Raw genomic sequence first — 17,247 nt, 5'->3', positions numbered from 1 at the left:
GTATCTAAAATTCAACATGCATTGCCTATATTATCGTACATTTCTGTGAAATTATTGATAACTGCAGAGTTCTAATCAATAGCTATGGTAAAAGTAAGCTTAGAACATGAATATTTGTGTATAATTCAAAGCATTAGTTTTTCTCAGCACACATGTTTTCTTGCTAAGCTATATCACTTTATAGGAGTTTGGAGGCTATTCACCAACTTCACCAGTTTCAGGAGTGATTGAATAATACTAAAAACTGTATTCGAAAGTGGAATGTGAGGAAACTAATGGCACCAAACAAGTCATTCCTATCTATTGTAAATGATGTTAGATCTATTATGCAATAAAGTTTTTTGTGTATCAGAGTCCTGAAAATAGTAGCTGGTAATGATACTTACACTGATAAGAGTAGCCTAATCATTTTTAGGTACTAAATTACACACATACACACACACACACACACACACACACAAAATGAGAATCAACCCTACTTAATTTTGTAATAAATAGGCACAAATATTAAACCCATTTCTGGGCATGAGTTGATAATACCTGCTGACTAGCTGTAAGACCGTATACTTTTCTAGATTATAAACAATTTCTTCAAGTTCTTCCAGACAATTCAAACCCATTCTACATAATAGCATTATAACACATGTTTTGTTTGCCTTCAGCTGGAAGCCGTTCTGGTTCTCCTGGAAGAGTTTTGACTACAACTACACTCTCAACTATGAATACAGGTGTTCAGAGAGTACTAGTCAGCCCTGCAACAGCACAAAAACGGAGCAAGATTCCTCGAAGCCAAGGATGCAGCAGAGAAGCCAGTCCTTCAAGATTGTCAGTTGGTAAGATTTGCTCATTAATTATAGCCAGCAGAGGTTACACTATTCTGTCTCTCACATAGCAACTGAGTACAGCAGAGACAAGCCGTGCCTGTTCTCACAGAAGCCTTGCAATATTATGCCACCAAAATAGCAATTTTCAGCAGCAGAATTCCTCACACTAAACCCTAAAACACACACACACACACACACACACACACGCCATGGCCCTTGTAGCTAATAAAGTGCAGTCCTAGAATGGAAGGGGTTGTATGTCACTTGAGCATACATTCACTGAACATGTGGCTAAATACTATTAATTCTGCCATTTCAGTTTCTGAGATTGGTATTGCATTAGGAGAAGAAAGCATAAATGTCCATTTTTACTGTTCTTCAGGTAGTGAAGTATATTTGGTAAATAAAATAGGGTATCTCATACATCGTGTGAAGACAAAATTCAGGTTTATCTAAGAGCATGCATGTAAGAAGCTTTGTGCAGTCTCTAAAGTTTGAAATAAATAACCATATGATAGAACATGTTTGCAAGCACAAGTTTATCATTTAAAAAACACATAGTTCTCAGCATCCATGAAAAGCATTTTGAAAGTAATTATGAAACCACATTAATATATATTATTTTATTTAAATGGGTGAACAAGTATGTAAGTATAGTAATACCACCTATTTTCCCTGAAGGTAGTTGTATTTTTAATGTTGATTCAAACTTCACTAAGTTATCACTAGTTTACCAAGTCAAGAAGTTCTTCTGGGAATATCTGTGTCTCCTATAATTCAGCGCACTGTAAGCAGAAGTATTTATATTTTAAATAACAAATAGAGACAACAGACAGTGCTTTAGAAATGCTCAGTATTGTATAAAGTGAAAACACTTGGGATTGCATTAAAATGTGAACTCTTTCTGTGTCTTTCCCTTTTTGTGCTGCTGTTGATTCTGTCCCCTGAATCATACTAGCTCGAGGTAGTCGTATTCCTCGGCCTAGTGTGAGTCAGGGGTGCAGTCGGGAAGCCAGTCGTGAAAGTAGCAGGGATACAAGCCCTGTCCGCTCTTTTGCACCCCTTGGTAAGTACACGGAGAGCTTGTTCTGCATGGCTGTTTGCCCCTGATTATATGCTGATATGAGCTGAAGTAAAGATAACAAGTAAATGTTTCCCTGCATAAAGGACATGTAACTTGCATATTTTGGCTGAAGAATTTATCCATCTGAAGAGCTTAAAAATATCCTGTGCAATTGTAGAGTGATGGCACAATTCAGAGGCATGTGCACAGTATTTCTAAAGCTTTGTGGCGTACATCAGTAATTTCTTCAATATATATGTTTCTGATGAATTTCTATTAAGCTGAAAACTCTCTGCATGTATACAGTAATTTTAGCAGAAGGTGTTCTATCAAACCCCAAATTCAAGTCTGGGGTTCTTGTTAGGGGTGGGGGAATGAAATTGGATGGGAAAAACTGGTGATAGTCACTCGCCTCTGGATTGTGCCCTGAGGTAGTAGGTGTATCTTCTGTTTCTATGGTCCATAATTTTATTTGTTACTTTTTTATCACATAGTATTACATTTGTTTTGATTTTGCTCAAAATAAATATTACATTTGTTTTGATCTCTCTGCTTGATAATTTGGATAATTGTTTAATGTAGAAGACATTATTCAGTTGATTACAGTGGTGGCAGTGAAGATTCAAAGGACTTTGCGTTTTGCTACCATGCAAAACTTGATGACTCACAGTCAGCCAAAAGAGATTGTACAAATTTTTGAAATAAAGATCAGACTGCAATTTTATATCCTGTTATTTTATGTCATGTTAATGTCATACAGTGACTAATAATATAATCGATAGAAATACATATAACAGGAATAGAATAATGATTAATAATTTGAATGTTAAACTCAAAATCTGTATTTCATTTTATGGTTCTTGCACACTTTCCAGTGTTAATTCTTTCTTAAGCACAACATTCTAACCTATTAATTGACTCAGTACATCACCATAGCAATTACTGACTTGAATGTCTAAAATCTCAATGAAATCAGATGAGCACTGAATTAACATAATATAATATTTTAATCTGAAAAATTGGATTTAAGTACTATTAATTAAAGCTATCAGTATCACTTATTCTTAAAAATCCATAGTTTTATCTTTTTAACAGCATCTTTCCTTTTTTCAGAAAAAGTTTAAAGCAGTTTTAATATAGCGTACTAATTTAAAACATCATTTTATCTTTTTTGTGGAATCCATCACTACAATGCCACTGCTTGACACTGAGCCCTGCATATGAACTTACTTTAATTAAGATCTCAAGATTCATTTGCTTTGACTTAAGAAAACTTACCATTTAATATTTTTCTCTAATAAAAAAGATAGGTATAATCATAGGAATTGAGTATATGTCTATGTGCATGTGTACACATAAAAATATAACATAGCATGCTCTTATATCTATTTGTTAACTTTGATTGCGGTAGGTTGTATTTTAACAGTGAAAAAAGGTCCCTGTGCTTCTGCTATATGCCTTTTACTAAATTATGTCTAGATTGTTGTTTATGATTTGCATGCTATACTTGATTTATATGATGAATTAAGCCATATGTTAATTATGTGTGTTATCTTGCAAAATTTGAATCAGTGCATTTTTATTTCAACATTATTTACAAGTTTAATAAAAGCTTCAGTATTATTGTCTGTAAATTTCTAACTTAGGTAAACAGCTGTCATGTATCATTAGCTTCTGCAGTGTCTGCAATGAAGTGAATGTTACTCAGAAATACGTAAACTAAATAAAAAATTATAACAGTATTTATAGTTAGGATATAGTTTCGTGCCAGAATTTCAAAATTGATTACTTCCTATTCCTATCTTCTCTATAAAATTATACATCACTTTGAGCTTTATTAGTCTGTTTTAGGGTATGTGCAAGACCAGAAATGCTTTCTATTCTGACATTTGCACAAAACAGTTCCAAATGAAATGTTCTACCAGAATGTTCCAGGAGCTTCATAGATGAAATATTGCCATAGACAACAAGGAGAACTTGGAACGAGACCCTTAAACCCTTGTTTTTCATTCTGTGGCCACAAGAATAGGTGAAGTGGTAGTCCCCACTATCACCTACATGCCATTTAATCTACACAGAAAGTAGCCAAGGGGATGATTCTTAATTTTTTTTTAAAAAACTTGCATGTGTGTAGTAAAACTTCTCTCTTTGACTCATTTTGTGTGTAAATTGGCTGGCAGATAGCACTCAGCATGGACTACCACCCAGCCTTCTAAACCAGCTCTTGCACTCTGCCTGCTTCAGAGCCACAAGCCCAGCTCAAAGCAGTTAGTGTGTTGCTGTATACTGGACCTGTGTGCCTGGCTTTTGTACCTGCAAAAGAAGGTTTTGCTGGTTTATTTTTACATGAATAAAACTAACATTCCAATAGCAAAGAAAAGAAGCAAACAGATCTATAGAGGCCCTATAAAACAGCAAAATGTGGCATGAAATGTATCATCAAACTCAGCATCGGCAGGGCACAAGAGACTCAGCATGTCATGCCAAACCATAAACATAGTCTTAGTAATGCTTTTTGCATTCATGGTTTACAAACTCAGCAGCATTAGCAGCTCTTGCATGTGAAATATTTGTATATACAGTATTGCACATAGTTCACAATGGCTATGGGGGCAACTCATTAAAACAGATATACAATCCTGGGGGAAATGCAGCTGTTTTAATGAGTCACACAGGGTGGTGCTGTATTTGTGTTCCCATGCATTCCAAAGCCATCTCTTCCAAAGCACAATTGAAGTATTCCCTAGCCCTACTAGGTTTCCCATAGCAAATATTTTTTTGTAAAGTAACTTAGCTAGTGGACTGGCAGCTGCCAGCAATCTTTTCTCTATGCAGAAAAATGAGTAGAGCAGAGTCTACAATGACTTTTCAAGTGTGAGCCATGTACTTGGTAACTGCACTTTACCCCCACTGCCCTTTTATACATTCATCATCCCATCCGAACTAAGACAATAAGTAGCAGTGACCCAATTACTGTATTGGCTAGGCTGATTTAAAAAAAAAAGTCACAAGTCACAAAGATTAAGTCCAGTCACAGTGCTTGGAACATCCTGTAAAAACTGAAATAACACTATTGCAAATGGTCAAGTTTTGTTTCAGGCAAAGCAGAGTTGTCTTGTTCCATTGTTGAGACAAAATTCTTCAAACTCAGAATAACCAGAATTTGGGGTATCCTCACTGATGGGGTCTGACTTCAAAATGGCAAGCACAACCAGGCAAATGAAACCCTGCCCAGTAAAACACTAATTTTGTGATAGCCTGGTCGCACCTTCCATTTTAAAGCCAGTGACTGTCGCTGTGAATATCCCTGCCCAGAATGGTCATTTTGAGGTTGCAGCATTTTGCACATTTAATTAAGCTTGGCTGATCTGAAATGGTAGGAAGGATCAGATGCGGTTAGTACTTGGATAGAAGACTGCCAAGAAAGCTGGGGTCTAGCCAAGAAAGGTGGGGGAGGGAGATCCCACAAGAAGCCTGTGGCAATGAGTTCCATATTCTTGTCAGAGAAACTACATGGCAGTGTCCATATGGCCTTTACCTTTTGTCTTCCCCATAATTTGATAAATTACTACAGCCAAATCCTGTGATATCTTATTAAGACCAATTAGAGGAATAAATAATTACCTTTCCATCCCCAACATCACTTATAGTCTCCTTTGTATCCAATTCAAATAATCACTGAGGATTTGGAGTACTGTAAAAATACCTATTTCAACCATCAGCAGTACGACTGTTTTATAATGATGCTGCTACCAACAGTATTTCTGAACACTATCCAGTAGCAGAGTTCTGAATGTAACATGGCAGAAGTTGGACACAAGTGGTTGACTGTAGGAACTATAAGTTGTTCTCATTGCCCCACAACAAATGCTTATGCAATTTCACCCTTGATTATTATTCACTGTGTAAATCAGTGTCCAGAGACAGACTGATTTCTCACTGCCCAGAACTTGCTTCATTGCTCTCTCTGCAGTTGTCCTATTCTGTATTATTATAATAACAGAGAGGATTCATATGATCCTGTTATTATAGCTTCCAGGCATCACTCCAGATCCACTGGTGCTCTCTACTCTCCAGATGTTTATGGGGCTACAGGTGAAGGATGAGTACTCTTTGCTATCATACGTGCCATCATCACGTATTACTGATTAATTTTTACCATATTTGGTTTTCCATACAGTTTATTTTTATTGTTTTCTGCATTAGCTTGTACTCATAATTTTGGGATATTTAAAGTATGTGAAACAATGCTTTCATTCCATATACCGTAAACTTTTTCTCCCTTTAATTTAAGGTGAATGTTGCTTTTTCTTTGTTTCATTATCCTTTATTTCTAAAGCTTTATTAATGCATGTTGCTTTTACATATGCAGTGATATAGCTTATATTGACCACAGTTCTTTAATATATTCATAATTTATAAACCAACAAACACCAGACTGAACATATTTTAATAGGAGATTTAGATTAGTTGCCAGTGTTTCAGCTCCTGTATAGTTATGCTATCAGTAGCATTTTGTTTCGTTATTATAGAGGCCACAGTAAAATAACTGCATTTACATTTTCTTTAAGTGTTAAGGCCACAGTGTAATGTAATTTTATGAGCATATTTTGAGAACTATATTTGGTAAACATGGGTGTTTTCAGGGAGGACAAGGAGAAAATGATGACACATAGGTGACGTCATCATGCAAATGCTACAGCTTATGTACTTAAACTGGACACTGCTGGTATTTGATCAAACTTTTTTTGAAATGTTTACTGCAGCAGTGTAATACTTAAAAAATGAAGTCATTTTTTAACAACATTTCTCTAACAACAAAAGATACTTTGGAAAACCTCAAAGAGAACTGCTGCATATACAATTGTTGCATGTGCACATAACATTGTATAGACTAGAGCCCCTTGGGTTAGTATTTTGTGCCAGAAATGTCTACTTGAATTACACTTTCCTGTCTTAATAAATCAAATGCTATATGGGTTTAGTGGTATTGAACCAAAACAGATAGAAGCCATACATTTCAGGGATTTGATCACTTCCAAATAAATATTTCCATTTTGTTTAATAATATATTAAACATAAATTAACTGTTTCTTTTCACTGTTCATTACAGGAACAGGTTTTGGAATAAGTCAATCAAGCCGATTATCTTCATCAGTTAGTGCCATGCGTGTCTTAAACACAGGCTCAGACGTAGAAGAAGCAGTAGCAGATGCATTGGTGAGCATTTCTACCCTCTGCCATTTGTGGGGATAACAAAGTAGAGTTTTTGTTTTTTATGGCTTTATTATGCTATTGCCTAATTTGGCTGTTGATTCTACCAAGTTAAGTGGTGCTCCTTTCCTAATAAGTATTAGCATGTCTCTTTTTTCCTTCATAACCATGTTTTTCTTAAGGCTTCTGAAACCACAGGCTAGCCTGTCCTCCACCTGTTCTATGAGATAAGGTGTCCTGGACTGTAATTGTGTTGTATTCTATGATAATTATCTCACAGAGGATTATGCATAGTTTTTCAGAGAATCGTGTTAGTTACATGTCATTACTTTAAAAAAAATAAATAAATACAAATTACTCTAGCTGAGAAAACTCTGGCTGAGTTAATGAAATAATGAGTTAATGAAATAATATTTTTCTAATTATATCCCATGACTATTGCAACTTCATTTATAAGCCCTGTTCTGCGTATTTCAGGTTTTTTCTACTCGGCTTTTTGATCTCTCAGCAATAATCTGATTGCTTTAACATGAGTTCAGCTCATACCACTCAACCATAACACTTTCTAGTTCATATAGAGTAGTGGAATGAATCCAGTTTTTGTTGGCTTTCATAATAAAAACTGGATTTTTGTGCTATAAGTCCTTTAAACATTATATGAATATATATATATATTCATTCATTCATTCATTCATTCTGATTCTGTCTGCTTAATAATGGTCATCAGTAGACAGGATATCAAATTCCTTAGTAATTTCAAATAGCATATCTGCTAACAAGTTACTCAATGTATATATTCATAACATTTTTGTTTTTTCCATAATTTAATGCTCTCAGCTCTTAGGAGACATACGGACAAAGGTATAACTATTATTGTTTCCCTATTAATATGTATATTTTAACATATAAACATAAGACTATTTTGATAAATAGGCGTTACGTTCTGCATAAATGTTTTAAATTACCAAAAGATTCTAAATAAGTCTGTGTAAGTTTAAATGCCGTTGTTCTTTTGAACTACAGAACATCTCACATTAAAGTAAGTTCCAAATATTTGTGTGTTTGCTTTTTTAAAAAAAGGAATGCAGCCCCAGCAGGACAAGTTGGTGCCCTGGCTGGAAAATACTCAGTGATACCAACATAGCTATAATGTGAAATCTCTAGAACATCTGCTGCAGGTTTATTTCAACTGTAGCAATTATAATGATGATTAGGGGAGATTGTCATTTTAATTAAGTCTTTGGTTTTATTTTTGGAAGTCTTTGGTTTTATTTTTGGAAGTAACAATAAGTACTTCCTTTTTTAGTGATGTCTGAAGATAGTAGTAGGATCTGAGAAGTTAAACATCTGACTCATAAAACAGCTGTATTTTGCTACTGTTTATCTTATGATTTTCTCTGTATGACAGAAAAAGCCAGTTCGAAGAAGGTATGAATCATATGGAATGTACTCTGATGATGATGCTAACAGTGATGCTTCTAGTGCCTGCTCAGAAAGATCATATAGCTCACGGAATGGCACTATACCCACCTATATGCGACAGACAGAAGATGTTGCTGAAGTCCTTAACCGCTGTGCAAGCTCCAACTGGTCAGAGAGAAAAGAAGGTCTTCTCGGTTTACAAAATTTATTAAAAAATCAGAGGACATTAAGGTAAAGAATTTATTTTCATCGTACTCAGATGTAACATTAGTATGTATTTAAAAATGCAGAGTTTAGTCACAATCTTGTTAGTTGCTTTCAGTAGAAAACATGTATTTATAATCTTTGAATCATATTTATAAGGCCGCCTGACTTCAGGCAGCAAACAATAAAATCAAGTATAAAAACAATTAGAAAAAACACAGTGGTTAACCTGGGGGAACAATCTATAACCAATCTCATAAACACGCCATCCCAGAGGAGTCCTGCATTCACTATAGCCCAAAACCTGGGGGAAGAACCAGGTCTTCAAGATTCGCTTGAAGGAGAGCAAGGTAGGGACCATTCAAATCTCTGGTATGTTGTTCCAGAGGGTGTGCATTGTCACAGAAAAGGCATGCTTCTGGAATCCCATCAGACCACAGGGGGAGGAAGGGATCAGTACCAGCAAACTGAAAAGCAGTCACAGTGATCTGGCCATGATAAAGGACTGATGGTAATGTACTCCAGCTGCACATCACTAGCCCTGAGACAAAAACTAGATCCAATGTGCAATCTGCAGTATGTGTCAGACCACCATCCTCCCCCTTCCTAGCCAAGGGATCCATCCAACAACCACCCACAGCCCTCTCACACAGCTGCAATCACAGTTGCTCCTCCTCTTAGGCACTCGGCAGCCCAGAGTACCATGATGCCATAAGTATCCAATCAGACCAACAGCCCCTGCCTAACCACTACCCAGGGCTAGTGCAAGGTCAACCCACTGCTGTCCTACTCCCTCAACCCCCAGTCCCAACCTAGAGTGGGTTTCCAATCTCATAATCCAGCCAGTAGAACTACAAGTCATCTTAGAAGCTGTCTGATCAAATCCTCCAGGTTGACTTCCAGAATAAGAGCCTGGACCTGGCTATGAGAGGTGTATGCCTGGGCAGCCGCAGAGCCTAGCAGCAACAGAAAGAACAGCGGCTGGGCTGTGTTCCCGCAGCCCTAGCTAAATACTTAAATACATGCATTTAACCCTAAGCTTAATTTTCATACAGATGTGATTTTCATTGTGGCATTTAAATTCAGAGAAAAAAATTCTGTTGGTAACAATAGAAGATACTTTTCTAAGCTTGACTGCCATGTTGAAAGAGGATTCAGTGAAGCACAGACAAGGAGGGAAGAGCAAACTCTCTGAGTGCAGATTAGAGATTGCTTGAGTGACAGTACTTGGGTAGACAAAGCTAACCCCCTCTCTCTGCATGGCAGAAACCTCCAATTAGCACTATATGTGAAATGATTATCTTGCAATCTGTACTCAAAGGCATTATTATTGTCCTTTTCTTTTTAAAGCATCCTGTCAGAAAGTCACTGATCACAAATCTAGTATTAAATTTTGGGTGGGGATGGATTTCAGTCCATTGTTTTGAAGCAGTCTAGACAATTTTTATAATCTACATAATTCCCATAATTATGTAATTACTCAAATTATATAAATGCATCATAAATTATATCAGTTAGGTTAATTTTCATTTAACAGACACTCAGCTCCAAAGGATATTCCATCTCCTCAATTAGTCCATAAAATTAAGTTTTTCACAGAGACAGGGCCTGAGATGCCCAGATTTTAAGAAGAAAAATGCTCAACCAGGAAAATGAAGCAGTCACAAAGTAAGGAAGTTAACTTTCAGTCCTGGGAAGGGGGATGAAGAAATAGTGCTACCCAAGCCTATAAGAAATTTAATTAGACCTGTAACATTGACTGATCTAATTATTATTGCATAAATTTTCTGAAATAAGCTGATTCAGATGTATAATTACATTTCAGATGTTCATTGTACTCCATGTACAATGTGTTATATTTAACATAGCAAACATTTTGAAAGCAAGGGGATGAGCAGGAGACAGAAGCACCTTATCTATAAATCTCCTCCTATAAGTGTGGCTTTTGGCCAGCATATATCTAAATACATGAATGTGAAGTCTCCCTAAGGTGGATCTTGCCTCCTGGCTATAGTCATTACTTGATGATGTCTCAACAATAATATGGAAGTGGTTTGGCATTGTCACTTTCCACAATGCTTTTCCACTTCCCCATCTACTCTACAGTCCTGAGGCTACCTGGTGGTTTCCATCCAAATAGTAGCTAAAACGAATCCTGTTCAGCTTTTCTGAGATCATCCAAGATCAGAGCTGCCATCTACCATATATAGCTTTGGATAATTTTCCCCAATAAATAAATGAACAAGTATAATGTTTTTGACTCATTTGTTTAATTGGATTTTCTTTATTTAGTTTTAGGACTTATGTGGAGAACATATCACATTTTAGGTTATATTTATACAGAAGTGAAAATTCAAAACGGTTCACAAACTTTTAAGCACCACTGTATATGATATCCTTGCAAGTCTAGTTTTTTGCATCTGAGAAGAGGGCAAGATCTCACTAAAATCTACAGCTCTCATCCTCTGCCAAACCTGTACTAGGTAGTTAGTGTGGAATAGTAGGATAACTAGGTAGTTAGTGTGGAATAGTAGTAGTTTCTTCATCCTGTTTCTTAGTACATGCAGGCAGCATTAATATGAGGCTGCAGCAGTTGCTTAAAATGAACCTTACAAAACAGGAAACACCCAACCATCAGTCAGACATTTGCCCTCTACAGACATGGAGAATTAATTGCATCAAGATGGGCATTATCATTAATTTAAATTTCTACAGAAGTGCAACTTTTTCTGGTTTAATCTTAGCCTTTTTTTAATTGATGGAAGTGGGTGCCTAGAGTCAGTCAGAGTGGGAAGAGCCTGCACCCGGGAACTGGATGATTTGTTTTAGCCACACAAGAGTTTGCAACTGTTACTCACGCGATCCAATAGTCTCCATTTCCTGAAGGTTGAAGCAATGATCCATTCTGAATTCCTAGCTGCAGTGAGGGTCTTGATGGCTCAGGGGCAGCACGGATAGAGGATGAGGATCTTTATGGGAGTCATGGAAAGTTGTTGAATGAATAGCTTTTATGGCCTCCTATTGTTGTATTAAGGGCACCTAATAAAAGTTTGAGAAAGGGCAAAATGAGCTTTAAAAAAGCCATTTTTAGAGAAATAGAAATCCCTAGACAGATGATGATAAGGATTCGTCTTCTCATTCATCAGTTCAATTGCAAAATACGTGGACAGTCCATCAATCAGCCAATTAAATGCTGTATCAGGTTGATGCTTCTTTTAACTAGAAGGTCCTTCAGGATTGTTTTTATCTAACAGATAAAGTCTGGGGGAAAGAGCAACAGTGTTTTGTGTCTTTTTTGCACTGTTGTACATACTGCTTTTCTACCTTCCTGCAACCTTCCATTTAGTTTTTCTCAAGATAAATTTCTGCAGTACTGGCCTTGAAATGAAGCCTTTTCCTTTTAAAAACATCAGCTTGAAACTTCCCTCCACTTATTCAAGGCTGTCATTTTCCTTAAGGACTTCTACAGGCATGCAATAAATTAAAACCTCAGTCCTACCCATATTTCTCGACAATACTGTATCTCATTTTTTAGGATTAAAACTGGAATATTCTATATATAAGGAATATGGCACAATGGTACTTTAAATTCTTTGCATTTGATGAGATCATTAACAAATTCTATTTAAAAATTGAATTTGCAACCATTTTTTAATAAATTAGGACATGGATTTCTTTTTAAGATTGTTCATCACATCTCTCTGCAGTTTTACTAAATTAATATTTTGTCATTTTGACAGTCGTGTTGAATTAAAAAGGTTGTGTGAAATCTTCACAAGGATGTTTGCTGATCCTCATAGCAAGGTTTGTATTTGCATTTTATTATTTATGATGATTTACTAGGTATAATATACCTAAAATTAAAATTCTAAATACCCATTTTAAAATTCTAAAAGCTTTGATCATGGGAGTTGCAAAGCTAAACATTAAGATCCAGGCCCATGGATTGCAAGTATTGCTGGTCTTCTCCAATTTTTCAGGTCCAGGGTTCCTAAATGCACAGGGAAGATCTCGCCAGGTATATAGTTGTACAAATAATGTATATCTATGTGGAGCGGAACTTGGTTTTATTCACATGCCATTATACACCAATGTAAAAGCCTCAAAAGGGCTTAACTCATTATGCAAGGTATCTGTAAAGATACAGGCAAATTATATGTTGCTTTAACTAGCAATGATTTGAGACCCTGGAAAGCATTCTGTTAAACTATTATGACATATATAAGGTGGGTTACTTCCAGCTTGCTCAGAAGCAGGAAATTGTGTAACAGCTTTTTGTGCTATACCTTCTCAGAAATTCCTTCTGTCTTCTCCTCAGTAAGAAAAGATACAAAACACAACTTCTCTAATTTTTGAAGCATTTTGTTGTCTTTTTCAGGCCTCCTCTTTTCAATTCAATTCTTCATTTCTTTTTTCTTCCCCTTGTTTTCGGAGTCTTCTAATTTCTTTTTAATAATTATGCATAATGGATATTTTCTTTCTCTTATTTTGCTTCTCTGTAACACCAAGAAGGAATCATCTGCTGAAGAAAGAGACAAAAGAAGCAGTTAGTACCTTCTAGCCAAGCCAATTCCTGCTGTGAGTCTTTTTAGTGCATGAATGCAGATATTAGTGAAGCAATCAGAGACTCCCAGCCCAGTTACTTGAGATTCTGCTCAGCAGAAGCCATAATATCCATGTTAGGGCTTTTCAAGCTTCCTGCTGTCCTCCTGCAGCAGCCCCATCCCCACCGGTTTGTGTGCTTATCAAGTAAACATTGCAGACGGAGGGCCTTGCTAGTCTCTGGTAGCCAAAACTCAGGAGGAGTCTGGTAGCACCTTTTCCGACTAACAAATGTTATTAAAAGTTGTAAGATTTTGTAGCTATGCAAATGATGTTATCCACCTAATGAAGTGAGCTACAGCTCATGAAAACTTATGCCTTTTAATAAAATGTGTTAGAAAAGTGCCATCTAATTCCTGATTTATTTATTTTTTTTTGCATATCAAGTAGCAACTGAAATTATCCCTTTCACCAGCCATCAGATGGCAGCAAAGAGCTATTAATGCTTTTCCCCCCCTTTCTGTCTGTGTGTGTGTGTGTGTGTGTGTGTGTGTGTCTATCTGTCTTTGAGTCATTCTTGACTCCTGACTACCACATGGACAAGTCCATCCAGTTTTATTGGCAACATTTTTGGAAGTGGTTTGCCAGTGCCTTCTTCCTAGGTTTCAGAGAGAATGACTGGCTCAAAGTCATCCAGCTGGCTGACATGCTTAAAGCAGGACTAGAACTAGCTTCTAATTCAGCACCTTTAATCACTGTACCATACTGACTCTTAATGTATCTTTTACCAATGTTGTTGTGAAAAAGATCTCATAAACAAAGCAGGCTTCTTTTTCCAGGCAAAGGCTTTCCAGGACAGCTAGCAACTTTTACATTTCTTGCTTTAAGTGTCAGTTCTGATCAGCAACTGGACAAAAGGCATGTGTGATCCCATTAAAAGATTATATGTTCCTCTTTCCACATTCTACCAATATATCTCCTTCCCCACTTTTCAGATTTAAAGGGAAGAGGAGGCCCTTAAGAGGAGGATTAAAAATAAACACACTCATCAGTCTTTTTCCACTACTCAGCTGGATAGGGGAGTGAAATTAACTATCTGATCCACATTTCCTAGCCTTAGGAGAAAAAAAGTTAAATCCTAAAGAATGTTAGGTTTTGGAAATTGAATCAGTTATGTTTACTAATGGCTCTGTTCTCATTTAAAGACTTACAGCCACTTTCTTCTTCATATAAAGCTCTGCCTTAGAGGAATCATTAATCTCCAACTGTATTAATAATTATCACCTTTTTATTCCATGGCTGGGTCTTTCATCAGATCACAATTTCTTTGCCAGGTACTTAAACAATAATACAGCTAGAAACTTCAATCCTTTCAGATTCCAAGGCATTTCAAATAACGTAGACTTTGGTCCCCCTATTAATTTCAGTGGCTTACTATGCCTTGGCCCTGTTCAGATTTCAGTAGCCATACTGTACATTTGAAGATCCTAAGATTCTTTTTTAAGAATTCCTGGAAGAAGTCAGAGCTGTGTTTATATTAATACAGGCAAAGGAATTATCATATCATGACCCAATACTCACTGCAAGAGTATTACATCAATCTGGTTGAGAAGACACTTGAGTTTAAAATATAGTTACATTGTTGTGATGAAACATTATTCCTCTGAAAGGGGGCAAGTATCCAACCCAATCTAATATGGAAACCAAATGAAAGCCACATTAAAACCCAACTATCTGCCAGAAGTAGTAAATGACCTTGCTTCCAGTGTTCAGTCTGCTGTTTGCAGTTATAAATCTTTCAGGATATTTGTCACCCTTCTGATATTATAAGACTTGATTTAGACTAGCTTGCAAAACTTCATATTTAGTCACCTCTTGATTCAGTAGCTCTATGTGAAAATAGTACTTGCATCAACAAACTTACTAGCTACATAAGTTGGTGGGCCTGCTTGGTTTAATTAGGTTACACAGCTTGACACTCACATTTCTGCTGGGATATTATTGGTGAAAAGAGTACCATAGCATCTTCTTTTCAAATCATTTTGTTTTTAAGGACAATCAGAATTTTAAATTCAGTGTCACACCAAACAAATGTCCAACTGACTCTGAACCTGTTCTGTATTTATATTTCATTATTTTAATTATGATCCACTTCTCTACATCAAATTTAACCACAGTATAGAAATTCCTGAAAGAAGTTATAATTAAATCTTTTTATTCCTTGCATTCTGAGCAAATGGGAGTTAACCTAACTTGATTACCTCCATACACCAAATCAGGAAAACACCCATCACAGTAATCACCAATGTTGTATTTTGATATTTGTCTTGCAAGTATTGAACTTGTAGGAGCGTTAACTTTGTAAGAACTCATGGGGCTATGTAAAGTATGCCTTATGTCATCTCTACTAATATTACATCTGTTTCCTCAAAGGTCACCCCACTTTTAGGATGAGTGTCCCATGACATTCTGCTCTAGCTCATAAAAGCTTAGACCATACATTAGTTTTTGTAAGTGTTATAAGACATTTTATTTTTGCCACAAATGCAGAAGTTGTTTACATTCTGCATCCGTATTCTTGTATATGGGGATGTGGTTCTAATGAAAAGTTTGAGGTAACTGAAAATATTAAAAATCTAGAAGTAGTTCAGGGGGAAAAAATTACTGCATTGTCCCATTCCTAACAATTACAGTAATTTGATATCTCTTGACTTTTATTATCAACTAATACTAGTAGGTGATGGCACCAGCATAACTTTCTGATAACATATCACTTTTGAAATCTTTTTGTGGAAGCTGTTTTTAATTAAATAGATACTGTTCTGTAGACTGGGGTTTAATTTTAATAATACCTGGTATAGACCCACTGAAAATGGCCATCTGATAGCCTGCTTCAAATTAAGACAGTTAAAGCAAATTCTTTATTCTTGGGGCCAGATTTTGAAACATTATGACTCTTGTGATCTTTTTTCTAGACTGTATAATATTACAGTCATAGAAACCATTTGCTATGTTAAAATAATTCACTATGTTTGAATAGTATATTGATTTCCAATATTCACTTAATATAACTTCCTAATTTTTCACTTTGGAATTGTTTCTTGCAAATAGCTCTGTGCCAATGGAGTAATAAAATCAGTAAAAAGACTGTAATACAGTTAAGTTTGATGTATCAGTTTTAGAGAAGTAGTCAGTAAATGGGTATTTAAACCTTGGAAAGTATTTCTTACCTTACATGCATCCAGAAGGGTGGTGCATATATTATATCAAGGGATAAGAAAAACTTCACATTCAAGCAGTTGTAAATCTTGAACGGACATTACTTGCTGTTCGAGTGAAGGAAGAATGAAGAATTATAGAGAAAATGAAGTACAACTTATGAACTAATTCTAATCTTGCTGTGTGTAGTATAGAAGAAATGTAGGATGAAAATTGACCCAACACTATAGTTTCTGCAAGAAACAGCTCATCTCCACTCTGCCTCAGATATTGTCATTTTCAGTTTGTTCCCACTTTTCCCCAAGAATAAATATTTGAACAACTATTGAGAACAAAGTTGCTAAAATTTTAATACCTGTTTGTTGTACCTGTTTGAGTTCATTGAAAAAGTTCTGCATCTTTTAGTGTAAATTCTAAATTTATAGATTATTCTATTTATGAATACATTTTAACTTCAGTGAGCTTTTCTGTTATGTTTGCTAAGGATATAAGCCTTAGGTGTGTCTTTAATTTAACCTGTTTATAGCAATAATTCTAGAATTTTTTGTTAAGCACTTTGGCCTTGTGTGAGGATGTTATTGACCGAACTGTCTATAATGGCATTTTGTTTTAGGAGCCCACTGGGGTACTTCATACAGTAAAATATTTAGGCTTTAATGGAACAGTAACTAACATTCTATTACTTGAAGCATCATGTCAGAGTTGTCCAAACTTACAAATACTGCAGAAAGCTGCTACAGTAGAAAATAATTGGCTTCA

At 35.9% G+C, this 17,247-nt stretch overlaps 1 protein-coding gene across 12 annotated transcripts in view; it reads left to right on the top strand.

Annotated features, from left to right (window-relative positions):
* The window catches only part of CLASP2 (cytoplasmic linker associated protein 2), a 136,981-nt gene that overhangs the window by 97,836 nt on the left and 21,898 nt on the right, over positions 1 to 17,247 (top strand). For 11 of the 12 annotated variants that reach the window (XM_088150941.1, XM_088150944.1, XM_088150940.1 and 8 more), the window contains 5 exons: positions 663 to 833; positions 1,783 to 1,890; positions 7,001 to 7,107; positions 8,510 to 8,754; positions 12,468 to 12,531. In XM_088150941.1, the coding sequence (XP_088007067.1) occupies positions 663 to 833; positions 1,783 to 1,890; positions 7,001 to 7,107; positions 8,510 to 8,754; positions 12,468 to 12,531 (695 nt within the window). The remainder of the gene's footprint in view (positions 1 to 662; positions 834 to 1,782; positions 1,891 to 7,000; positions 7,108 to 8,509; positions 8,755 to 12,467; positions 12,532 to 17,247) is intronic. The other variant, XM_088150945.1, reaches the window with a different exon arrangement.

Source organism: Python bivittatus, unplaced genomic scaffold (genome assembly GCF_059951505.1).
Source record: "Python bivittatus isolate LINGU-HERP-01145 unplaced genomic scaffold, Pbiv_v1 ctg000610_np1212, whole genome shotgun sequence".
In the NCBI taxonomy this organism is placed as follows: Eukaryota; Metazoa; Chordata; class Lepidosauria; order Squamata; family Pythonidae; genus Python; species Python bivittatus.
This window is presented reverse-complemented; position numbering and strand designations above follow the sequence as displayed.